This window comes from Mastacembelus armatus, chromosome 15, assembly GCF_900324485.2.
Source record: "Mastacembelus armatus chromosome 15, fMasArm1.2, whole genome shotgun sequence".
Taxonomy (NCBI): domain Eukaryota; kingdom Metazoa; phylum Chordata; class Actinopteri; order Synbranchiformes; family Mastacembelidae; genus Mastacembelus; species Mastacembelus armatus.
This window is the reverse complement of record NC_046647.1, coordinates 2,969,976-2,983,139: the sequence shown is the minus strand read 5'-3', so window position 1 is coordinate 2,983,139 and position 13,164 is coordinate 2,969,976. Positions and strand designations below refer to the sequence as shown.

Sequence of the window (13,164 nt, the reverse complement as noted above, 5' to 3'; positions counted from 1 at the left end):
TGTCCCTGCAGCTGCAAAACACCCCCACAACATGATGCTCCCACCACCATGTTTCACTGTAGGGAATGTATTGGGCAGGTGATGAGCAGTGCCTGGTTTTCTCCACACATACCGCTTACAATTAATGCCAAAAAGTTCAATCTTGGTCTCATCAGACCAGAGAATCTTATTTCTCATAGTCTGGGAGTCCTTCATGTGTTTTTTGGCAAACTCTATGCGGGCTTTCATGTGTCTTGCACTGAGGAGAGGCTTCCGTCGGGCCACTCTGCCATAAAACCCCGACTGGTGGAGGGCTGCAGTGATAGTTGACTTTGTGGAACTTTCTCCCATCTCCCTACTGCATCTCTGGAGCTCAGCCACAGTGATCTTTGGGTTCTTCTTTACCTCTCTCACCAAGGCTCTTCTCCCACGATTGCTCAGTTTGGCTGGACGGCCAGGTCAAAGAAGAGTTCTGGTCGTCCCAAAAACTTTTTCCATTTGAGGATTATGGAGGCCACTGTGCTCTTAGGAACCTTGAGTACTGCAGAAATTCTTTTGTAACCTTGGCCAGATCTGAGCCTTGCCACAATTCTGTCTCTGAGCTCCTTGGGCGGGTCCTTCGACCTCATGATTCTCATTTGCTCTGACATGCACTGTGAGCTGTAAGGTCTTATATAGACAGGTGTGTGCACAGCTGGACTCCAATGAAGGAGCAGAACCATCTCAAGGAGGATCAGAAGAAATGGACAGCATGTGAGTTAAATATGAGTGTCACTGCAAAGGGTCTGAATACTTATGTGATATTTCAGTTTTACTTTTTTAATAAATTTGCAAAAAACTACATTTCTGTTTTTTTCTGTCAAGATGGGGTGCTGAGTGTACATTGAGAAATAAAATGAACTTTGTTGATTTTGGCAAATGGCTGCAATGACACAAAGAGTGAAAAATTTAAAGGGGTCTGAATACTTTCCGTACCCACTGTAACTGGAAGTGTAGCAGTACACTGCTCTAGAATTTATTTTAAACACCCTGTGTTTCTAAGGGCAACATAATGTGGAAAACCACTGTGACTGACCAGTTTCAAAAAAGTTAAAAGAGTAAAAAACAGTATGTGAAATATTTTAGCAGTTAAGTACCAGTTATTATAAGCTTAAAAGACCATGACAGTTTTGTAAACTATATTTGTTCCAAGTTACCACAGATAACACACCATATATTTTATTTACTGTTGTACTTATACATTTGTGGCCTGGAAGACACAAAAACAAATATGTAGCAAATATTTCTTACATATGTGTTGTAGTCTGATAAATACTGTCCCTATCAAACCTTTCAGAATCTTATAATGAAAAATAAGTCTTTTGGGAATACAACCTTCAAAGTTTTTCCTGACTTTGGGCACAGCAGAAAAAAACACTGTGCTACATTTAGTAGCTTTGTCATGTGTCATGTGTTTGGAGAAGAGACTGAAGTCCTGGGAAAACCTGAGCAGTGTTTGGTGTAATTGTGGATAAACCTGATGTTAAATGCGATTCAGTGTGATGTGACCAAGTGCAATAACAGAACACAGTGTGTAAGTGGCATTAAGGGGGATGACACCACTTAAGCTGACAGCAAGCCTGCTGTAACAGGAAAGGAAGGAAAATCCAGTCAATATCAATACGTTAATAGTATTTACCCATAGATAAAATGTATGAGAGTCATTTGGAATTTTATGAGTAACAAAGCTCAGCTAGAATATTAGCTGAGAAATTTTATTACAAACATCAGTCTGACTCATACTGTCTCAACTACAGCTTTGCTGCCTTTCAACATTCAGTAGTCAACAAAAGAAAAAAATGCTCTTCAATACATGTATTAACTGTTGCTGCTAAAATAAAAAGTATTCATTTGGTTAACATAAGTATGTTTGCTGTTTAAAGCCTAAGCAAGTTTTCAAAGTGGCAGATAGTAGCCATGCCACTTCACTTTCATCAGCCATGCTCAACAGGTCTAAAATTATCAATGATCAATGGGGCTAAAAAGGGTTAAACAATTGATTTTTGTGAAAGCAAAAAAAAAAAAAAAACACCTTTTCAGTCCAAGCATAACAAGGAAGCTCCAGCAAATGAAATCAGTCATTTTCTGTGTAACACTACAAGACAGGAACAGCAGCATACAATCTATAAAAGAAGGGTGAATTAGCCATTAGCCTTGAATACTTTGTGACCATCCCAATAGATCAGACTTTTTTGGCAAACAGGTCCTCCTGTTAAATCACAAGTCCTTTAAACCAGGGCAATAAAATAACATAATTATATATAATCATATGTTTATTATAATTATATAATAAACATAATTTAAAAAGCAACCTTTATCAATACTAAAGTATACCAAAATACACTATTGCATGTGTGCATATTCATCATGTTAAAATAAAAAAATCTGTGATGACACAGGCGTATGAGACAGGTGGTCTTATTTTACAAGTGAGGGAAAATACTGAGTGATTAAGTATTTAAGTAAGAGCGAAACTTTAAAACTCACTATTTAACAGTTGAACTGTTTTATGACCGAGTCTAGTTTAAGCAGCTGTGTGTTAATGCACAAGGTCTTTATGTAAAAACACACCCTCAGATATTGCTGTTATTTTTCACTTATACAATTCCTTTCAAAAAAGTCAAAGAAAGGATATTAGCTGATAAGTGGAAAAAATAAAACCTTGAAAAACAATATGGTCCCAATATGATTTTAACATGCATTGTCCCTTTAAGGTTCATGTCTTCAACTCATAATATACATTTGAAAGTTGAAGGAATGATGCAACAGGAGTAAGCAGCACGGCAGTGAACTGTTTACAGTACAAGTGAATAAATGCATACTGGACTCTGATAAGTTAAATGAAGCCAAAACTAAAGCAGAAAATTTAAATCTAGCAGAACATGGATGATCTAAATAATATCTCTACAGTAGTCCCTATCATGTTCAAGATCATGTCCAAGACTAGTAGACAGTGTACATGTTCTTTTAAATGTAAAAATAAAAACATACGTCAGACTAGAGAAAATTAACTAGCTTACTAACTAGAATGAACTGGGAGCAAAATTCATCTCCAGACTTCTACTCCTCCTCCTCCTCCTCCTCATCATCATCTTCATCATGGCAGTGGGTGATCTCCTGTGGAGCCTGAGGGAAGAAGTGGGGGGGCTGGATCTCGCTGATGGATCGAGTCAGCTGGTGACGTTTGCACTCCATCTCTTTGAAATCAATGTCATGACGGTTTCGTGTGGCCAGTGGGGACTCTGTGTCGATGATGTTGACGTGAGTGTGCTCTACTGTTGACTCATGAGGCATCTGGGAGGGAGAATTTTTAATGTAATGCTGAAAATCAAAAATACATTAAATGCAGATGATAGTGGCTGTATCCAATTTTTGCTATGAGGGAATCTCACCAGTACATGTGCTGCTCTGAACAGATAGCTGAAGGGGTAGTAGAGCAGGTTGATGAAGGAGGCAGCATACAAGTCAGCATAGCGCATCACTTGGGATGCAAACAATGTCTGACGGGAACCACTGCGAAACAGACTTCCCATCATGCCGTAGCACATGTCCATATCATGGGTTACTTTCTGGAGAGGACACACACTCATGCATGAAAACATTTACTGATATTGGTCCTTATAGGAAGAGAAGAGAATTTAAAAAATACGTATACAGTTTTTCACAATTATCCTTCAAAATCTCATACTGGTTGTCTTCTGAATATAGTGCAGCTCTTTTAAAGTGAAAGACAGGAGCACAAAATGTTTGTGTTTGACAGCAAGTTGTACCTTAATCCGTCTTTGCAGGGAGCTGATGTCAGGCCTCTCATTGCTGCTACTATCTAGATGCCTAAAGACAAAAGTTTACTGTAAGCATAACTCTTTTCAAAATAAAGTTTCCACATCAGCTGAATACTTTAGCAATTCTTCAAGGCGATACAATATCACATACTGAAATTGCAACCTGTATATCAGACTGTAAATGAAATAACTACATATGTTGTATCCCTAATCCAGTCTTACCCTACTGCAATGGCAAGGCAAGTTTATTTATATGGCACAATTCATACACAGAGTAATTCAAAGTGCTTTACAGAAATAAAAGGTACATAAGCAAGAATAAAAATAAAAAGGCATGCCACCGCTTTGTCACCATATTTGCCCCTTATGATATCGACTATCGGACCACGCTGACCCATATTTGTGGGTCCCCTACATTCAGTTTGTCCCATCCCTGATGGACTAAAAGTACCTCAACATAGACTATCTGCGGAGACGATCCTGAGTCCCGGACTCTTACGTCTAGGATCGAGTAGACTACAGCTGGAGGTTCCAAACACCTTATTTAAGTCTACAGCTGTTTAGACCCGTATTCTAAGGATAGCGCATAATGCAATGTCTAAATGCATTATGAACTTTCTTAGAAACAATGCATTTCACACAACAACTACAGTGTCTTGCAAAAGTATTCACCTTCTTTTTCCTTTTTCTTGTTATTTTACGACCTGAAACTGAAAAGGATTGATTTACATTATTTTTGCTATTTATATGTGATTTAACATATAAATCACAGCATGCTTACACCTTCTGAGATGCATATATTGTGAAGCAAACAAAAAATAAGACAAGCAAAGAATTTGGATGTGCATAGCTATTTACCCCCTTAAAGTTAATACTTTGTAGAGCCACATTTTGCAGCAATTACTGCTACAAATTTCTTCGGGTACATCTCTATGAGCTTGAGACATCTAACCACCGGTAATTTTCGCCCATTCTTCCAGGCAAAACTGCTCCAGCTCCTGCAAGTTGGATGGGTTCCGCTGGTGTACAGCTGTCTTTAATCAGACCACAAGTTCTGGATTTAATTGAGGTCTGGACTTTTTGTTGCTTTAGCAGTATGTTTAGGGTCATTGTCGTGCTGGAAGGTGAACCTCCTTCCCAGTCTCAACTCTAAGGCAGACAGTTTTTCTTCAAGAATTGCCCTGTAATTTGCACCATCCATCACTCCTTTATTTGTGATCAGTTTCCTCAGTAAAGGCAGATGGAAAAACATTCCCACAACATACTACCACCACCATGCTTCACTGTGGGGATGGTGTTCTGGGCGTGATGAAAAAGTTCAATTTTAGTCTCATCTGACCACAGTACCTCCTTCAGGTTTATTGTTGGTCTTTTCAATGTTTCTCCAATTACTGCTCTCCTTGTCTAGTCTGTGACTTTTGGTGGACAGCCCACTCTTATCAAGTTTACTGTTGTGCCATATTCTTTCCACTTTGCTATGATGGATTTAATGGTGCTTCATGGAATATTCAAAGTTTTGGATATTTTTTTGTCACCCAACCCTGATTTATACTTCTCTAAAATTTTATCCCTAACCTGTTTAGAGAGCTCCTTTGTCATGCTGCTTGCTTGATACTGCCTTTTGTTCAGTGGTGTTGCACTCTGGGGCTTCTTAGAGTGCAGTCAGGTGAATTTAATTTAACTAATTATGCAACTTCTAATTGGTAGCACCAGAACTTATTTAGGAGCTTCGTAGCAAAGGGAGTGAATACAAATGCACACACCACTTTTAATTTTTTAGAATTTTTTTAAAATCAATTTTTTATTTCATTTTACTTTATCAACTTGGACTATTTTATGTAGATCCACTACATTAAAGCCAAATAAAAATACATTTAAACTCCAGGTTGTAATGCAATACTTTTGCAAGGCACTGTACTTTAACAAAGAGGAACTCACTTGTAAAGCTCTGCTAGGAAGCAGTCCAGTGACTGAAGTTCCTCAAATATGGCTGAAAAACAAAAACTGCCATTAGTACATCAAATCCCAATGTTCTTTAATGACTACAGTCCCACTATAAGACAAGACTTACACTACATTTAACTGATGACTTGTATCTTTCACTGACCTGAGCTTTAGTGATTTTTTTATGGTGACTATTATATTTAGTTACACTGTGTAAAATATAGAGTAATGGAAAACAACAGTAAGGTGAAATTCTCATATAAGGTAATGTATGAGAATGTGTTCCTGGTTGTGCTAGCATATGACAGGTTTTCATTTTTACAAAATTCATAATTAATCTGCCTTGAAAATACCCCTGTAAAGCAGAAATGTTAGTTTGACATGACAATTTGGCAGAAATGATAGAGTGGCAGTTTGAACCATCTTTCGAAAAACTGTACCACGTGATATAACATAGGCAGAGGAGGAAGTGCTGGTAGTGGTTATTGAGTGGTTGTGTTTTACTATTTGGAGTTATCTGGTGTTTTTTGGATGAACAATATTAGCAATAGCCTAATTCACCAGGACACCTGCCCTGTTCTCCACTTGTTCTCCTGACACCACAGCTTGAGTTCCATCCTGTGCACATTGTTTCTTATTATTGACTGTCCATGCTCGCGCTTGTTAGTACTAGTAATACTGTGTAGTTCTGAATGTACCAAAAGTAGAAGTAGGCTACTTCAGAAGTTACAGTCATGCCAATTACTCCTTATTACCCAAGTGAAATGTTTTGGGACCCTGGAAATGTTTTGACATGCCCTGACATTTGTGCTTTTTTCAGTTGCTTTTAAACATATTAATGGCTAAAGTCTGATAACACTGTAATCAGCACAAACTGGCAGCAAGTTTATACATGATTGTGTTTTTGAGAAAACAGCGTTTATGCATGGTTAGTGAAAAACTAAAACTGTCACTGAAATAAGGCCATAAAACACATACAGAACATTGGTTCACAAGACTTTTGAGAACTGGATCTTGTAGCCAAAAATGTTTGCTTCAAAATGATGTGAAAGTCATCTTGTTCATTCACAGAAAACAATACACCGATTTAAATTTTTAATTTCAAAAGTGCATATGTAAGAAGGTGTGAATGATCATGAATAATCCTGAGATTCACACCTGAGAAGACAAAGACCCACATAATGAGCTGCATAATGAGCCTTTCAGTCAGGCTTACTCATCAGGAATTATATCCTCTGCTGGGTCCAGTCGCTCTTCAAAATGCAAACATTCGTCATTTGAATAGCATTCTTCCGCTGAGGAGAAAGTAATCTTTTCGTCACTGTCCAGAACCATCCGAACCATTCACCCATGTAGCATGCCATCAACCAAACGCGCAGAAACCATAAATTCTATGATGAAGCTTGACGTTTTATGTCATTTCTCAGGGGCGTGGACATAATTACCTGGCTCACCTCAAATCATTTCCATATGAATAGTACGCTCAGTGTGAGGCGGGATCACATTAGCTTCTCTAATGTGACCGTGCCGCTTTTTACTTTCATACGGATTACATAAAAAGAGATTATTTGTCTTCGACTTGAATTGTTTTATTTAAAAGAAGACATGTCAAGTCTTCTATATGTCAAGGTCAAGGTGAAATTTATTTATATAGCACCTTTAAGCAATGAATGCAGACCAAAGTGCTGCACAATAGCATAATACAATAAAGAATACAGAATTAGAAATTAAATCAATGGGTAAAACCATAAAATCATCAAAAATCAAGAAAAATACTATTAATTAAAAGAATTTAAAACTATAAAATTAAAACTTTTGCCCACAGAAACCAGCATATCCAAGAGTTATAATTAAATCTGAGAAAAAAGATACGTTTTCAATGACATCTTAAATGCAGGTAAAGATGGTGAAAACCTAACATTTTGAGGTAATGAATTCCACAGCTTGGGGGCTAATACAGAGAAGGCTCTGTGGCCTTTAGATTTCAGGCGAGATGGTGGGACAATCAGCAGATTATCAGATGAGGATCTGAGGGCTCTCCGAGGTGACTAAACAAATAAGGTCAGCGATATAAACTAGAGTCAGACCGTGCAAGACTTTAAATACAAAAGTCAAAACCTTGTTGAAATAAAGACCTGAATGACTGTCTCTAAGTCGCTAAAAGACAAAAAGGATTACAGTTTGTTTAAGCCCCTAAGCTGGAAAAAACTGGCTCTGACAACTAATTTTAGCTTTGAATCAAAGACAACACTTAAATACGAATGTTTTCTTGTAATGGTCTCAGATCAAGTGCCAAGGCGTCAACCAGTTAGGGGGAGCCAAAGAAAATGACTTCAGTCTTGCTCTCATTTAACTGAAGAAAGTTGTCACCCATCCAACTTTTGATGTCGCTTATGCAAGAAGTCAAATCAAATAAGGACTTTGACCCTGGTTTAATGGACAACTGGGTGTCATCGGCATAGATGTGATATGGGACCCTATGACAGAATGAAGGCGTAGTATATACAAAGCAAATAAAATTGGGCCCAGAATGGAGCCCTGAGGCACTCTACTGGTCACAGTTGCCAGTAATGAGTAGGACTGGCCTAATTCCACAGAGAAAGTCCTTTCAGTAAAATAGGATTCAAACCATTTTAAGATTGAGCCACAACTACCAACTTCAGATATAAGTATATTTAAAAGGGTGCAATAATCTACTGTATCGAAAGCCGCACTCAAATCCAACAAAACCAAAAGTGCACAATTACTTGAATACACGAATAAGAGCAAATCGTTTAGCACTCTGAGCAAGGCTGATTCAGTGCGATGTATAGCTCTAAAACCGGACTGATAGGGATCAAGTATATTGTTCTCAACTAAGTATGGTGATAGCTGAATTAAAACAGCTTTCTCCAATACTTTTGATAAAAATGGCAATTTTGAGATTGGTCTGTAATTATTAACATTGGCTGGGTCCAGAATTGGTTTCTTTAGCAGTGGGTGAACCACTGCATGTTTAAAACAGGATGGAACTGTGCTTGGCTGGAGGGAATTGTTTTTTAATAGAAATGATAAATGGTGCAGCCACATCCAAGACTTCTTTTAATAATGTAGTTGCTACAACATCAAGTGAACAAGAAGTCTTAGAATCTTAGGCTAGATACTATATCCAGCAGCTCAGGGTGTGAGATGGGCTGGAACTGGGAAAATTTATCAGAACTGGAGGGTAAATGCCAAACCTTACGAGCTGGATTCATGACGATCTGAGATTTAACCCTTTAAAACCTATCACAGAACAAGTCTGCCACATTTTTTGGAGCATATTAATTTGCCATACATCAATGCAACCCTTATATCACAATTTTTAATATGTCAATAATAAGTCCATACTAACTAAATAAATTAAAAAGTGCAATGAACCCCAAAAAAATGAAAATAATTTTTTACACATATTTTTCTAAATACAGAAATGTCATAGTTGTATCCCTCAAAACTGTAAATATAAAAAAGTTGTACAGTCATTTCAGTCATTTCACACCACAGAAATTTTGAGTGTGTCCATAACTTTTTGAAATACACTCATTTTTATAAACTATAATAAAAACAAACGTTGTACAACGTTGTACAATGTGCAAAAAGACATGAACATCAAAGTACAGCACAGGACTAACTATATATATAGAAAGGCATAATTTGCAAAAAACGTGCATGTCTAGTGTGTGTGGGCCGTGCGTGTCTAAGTGTTTTGTGAAATAGCAAAATACAGAGCGACCACGAGAGTACCAGTGCGAGTGCATGCAAGAAAGGTGTTTACGCTGGTTCTCTACTCCTCCCACAGGCATTACACACTTCACCGCTGCTTCTCAAGGCTTCACCTCCAGATCTCCTGGTTTCTTCCAGGATTCCTCGCCGGTCCTCCAGGCTTCACCACTGGCTTACCAGTCACTGACGCCGATGGAGGCATGCCCCATTTGGCAGGAGCTCAAGGCTCAGTCCTTGGCGGCCCTGGCTCCATGGGACCTTGCCCCTGTTCCCGCTGATTGTACGCCCGCAGTGTGGCAGTGACCGCGACGTAGGAGGGGGTCAACTCATTCTCCAGCCAGTGTGCCAGAGTCCTCAACCTGCCCACCAGAGTCACTCCTTCAGCCTGAGATCTCACTTCCCCAGCCTGAGCTCCCAGTTCCACAGCTTCGACACTGGTGGAAACGCCACTGCCAGAGAGGGCTAGCAAATTCTCCACATCTCTAGCCCGAGCCCAGAGTTGCATTTTCGCCAGAGCCCAGAGCTGCCTTCTTGCAGCCAGAGTCTCCAACGTCGAAGCCCGAGTCTCCTGCGCCACAGCCAGAGTCTCCAGTGCCGTAGCCCAAGTGTCCTGTTCTGCAGCCTTGACGACGGCATTTCCGCCGCCCAAAGAGGTAGACTCCAGAACCTCAGTGTGCCGACAATACCGTCCCCACCGAGGTCCCATCCCAGCTCCTCAAGTCTCAGTATGTTGGTCCCTGTTGAGGCTCGGCTCCAGCTGCATGAACCTCAGTGTGCTGACGAAGCCATTCCCACTGAGGTTCCTTTTATTCAGCCGCATAAACCTCAGTGTACCGACAACAGCGTCCCCGCTGAGATTCCGCCCAGGCTCCCAGAACCTCATCGTGCCAACGACAGCGTCCCCACTGAGGCTCCAGCCCTGCTTCTAGAACCTCACCGTGCTGACAACAGCGTCCTCACTGAGGCCTCAGTCCCTTGTCCAGAGCCTCAGTACGCCGTCACTATCCCCGCTGAGGCTTCAGTCCTGTTTCCAGACCCTGAGTGTGCCAACAACAGCATCCACGCAGAGGCCTCAGTCCTTCGTCCAGAGCCTCAGTGCACCAATGACAGTGTCGCCACTGAGGTCCCCTTCCAGCTGCCTAAATCGTTGGCCAGCCTCTGACCTGAGTCTCCAGCAAGCCCTTTTTCTCAGTCTCCAGCCAGCCCTTTTCCTCAGTCTCCAGCCAGCCCCTCACCTGACTCTCCAGCAATCCCTTCGCCTCAGCTTCTGGCCAGCCCTTCACCTCAGTCTCCGGCTAGCCCCTCACATGAGCCTCTGGCTAGCCCTTCATCTCAGTCTCCGGCCAGCCTTTCACCTGAGTCTTTAGCAAGCCCTTTGTGTCAGTCTCTGGCAAGAGACTTGCCTCCAGCTAGCCTCTCACCTGTGTCTCTGGCTAGTCCTTCACCTTAGTCGCCAGCCAGCTCTCCTCCTCAAACCTCAGCCCATCTTAAGGGCCTCCCTCCAGAGCAGCCCGAGACCTCAGCTTTTGCTAGGCGTCGTCCTCATTACAGGCGGCCCCAGATCTTGGTTCAATCGAGGGGCCCACCTCCAGAGCAACCCCAGGAGGGAAAACCCCCAGATTTTGGTCAGCTTTGGGGGCCTATCTCCTGAGACCCACCCGGGGTCTGCGGTGGGCCACGTCTTGGCTGTCTGGGAGCCGGTCCTTGGGGGGGGGGGTGTCATGAGGCGGCAGTACCTGTTTCTCCCAGCCCCCTTTGTTTCTCCTTTCTCCCTCTCCTTGGTTGTTTGTCTGTTTCTCACCAGCAGGTGTGCCTCCGGGAATAATAATGCTGACAAGTGCCAACTCCTTCCCACTCTACCCCTTGGAAGTGCCAGTTCCTTGGTTCGTCACAGTGGAGTTGATGCTGTGCCTCTCACCTCACCTTACCACTTACCTCAGCGGTGCGAAGCGGCTTTTCCCGGCTCACGACTACCTGCTGCCGGCATCCTGTCTCTCCTTCCTGGTGGTTTCCTCCGCAGTTCAGGGCGCTTTATCGGACATTTGTCTGTTTGGGCTGAGGTTTGAGATGCTTTACGTTTAATAAGTACTGTACTTCCCGGATCTGCTTGTGGGTTTTCCTCTTTCCCCCCCACAACACATAACAATTATTCACAATATATTTTGTAAGCGTTACAACTGTATAATTTGGAGGTTGTATCTTATTAGTCTGAGAAGCTACACAGCAATGGAAACAACCCACAATTCGGTCAGCTTTTCATGAAAAAAAGCGTGAAAATGTTACATGAAAAACCAATAAATTAATGGAAACTTACATTATTGGTATAAATAAAAAGATAAATATATAGTGGTGTGACACTATTGTCATTGCTATATCACATTTTGCAGCAAAGTTATGGAGCAAAATCTCACACCTAATTTTGAATTATTCTGATGCAATTTTGATATAATGGTGTACCTTGGAAACTGGAACGAGTTAACTCTCAGGACCTAATTCTGGTAAAATATATCTACTTTCATTTCAGAGGGTTTCTCCTTGTAGACCAGTATAGTTCCAAAGTTCTTCCTTTTTACAATTATTGCAGTAATTGCACTACTTGGAATACGCAAAGCCTTGTAAATTGTTTTATATTCTTTCTCTGATCTATGGCTCACCTTTACATTTTATGGTGGATGTCCATAGAGAATTCCCTACACTCCATGTCTTGTTTTTGTCCTAACATACACAGGTGTGTGCCTTTCTAAACTTTCAGCTTGCCACAAGTGGACAATCATGTTCTACACATATTTCAAGAAAAAGCCAACAAGGTACACACGACCACAGGTTGGAGTGCTACAAACCAAGAGTGTGAATACTTATGTTTTAATACATTTGTAAAACATGCACAAACATGTTTTCAATTTGTCATTGCAGGTTATGAGTTTAGATTAACAGGCAAATGGCAATTTTATTCATTTAAAACTCAATCAAGATCAAATTAAAGTCTGCAAAAAGGAAAGAGATCCTTTCCTTTTTGCAGGAAATAGGAGTATGTAAATAGGAGTATGTATGTAAATAGGAGTATGTATGTGTAAATAGGAGTATGTATGTGTCCAGTCTTACAGCTCTTGTCTGTCCATACATGCAGCTCCTGGGCCAGCTCTGGTATCACCAGGAAAGTCCTCCAACCTTGACGCTTCTTGGATTTGAGAATATCACCAAAAATGTGGTCTCCAATATAGACAATATCCTTGCCTTTAGCACCCAGCAAGTCACACACAATGTCTGAAGAACCTAGGAGTACAAATATGCAATTTTAGTACTTTTATTTACATTATCCAAACCTCCTAAAAGCAATAATCCATGGTTGCTTTATAAAGTTTCTCTCTCTCTCTCTATATATATATATATATATATATATATATATATATATATATTCTTCTGAATGACTCTTAAATTAATACTTTCAAGTTTTTAATACTCTAATCAACATGGGCATGAACAAACATGGATGCTTTATGCAAATGTATGTTTATTATTAGTGAAACCACCCTAAACATACAGCATAAAGAATATAGACATGTTTCAAAGATGGTAGATATGTTTTTGAAAGAACTTGTTCATGTCTATTACACACATGGAAAAAAAGAACAGAAAAAATTCAAGTTCCCATTATTTCTCTTTCTTTGCACTGAGCCAG

General features: G+C 40.4%; 1 protein-coding gene across 4 annotated transcripts in view; it reads right to left on the bottom strand.

Annotated features, from left to right (window-relative positions):
* Positions 1-1,836: 1,836 nt before the first annotated feature.
* nt5c2a (5'-nucleotidase, cytosolic IIa) overlaps positions 1,837-13,164 on the bottom strand; it is a 41,021-nt gene continuing 29,693 nt past the window's right edge. For all 4 annotated transcript variants that reach the window (XM_026309623.1, XM_026309625.1, XM_026309624.1 and 1 more), the window contains 5 exons: positions 12,588-12,758; positions 5,739-5,790; positions 3,789-3,849; positions 3,411-3,587; positions 1,837-3,312 (listed from right to left, as the gene is read on the bottom strand). In XM_026309623.1, the coding sequence (XP_026165408.1) occupies positions 3,079-3,312; positions 3,411-3,587; positions 3,789-3,849; positions 5,739-5,790; positions 12,588-12,758 (695 nt within the window). In that variant the 3' untranslated portion in view covers positions 1,837-3,078. The remainder of the gene's footprint in view (positions 3,313-3,410; positions 3,588-3,788; positions 3,850-5,738; positions 5,791-12,587; positions 12,759-13,164) is intronic.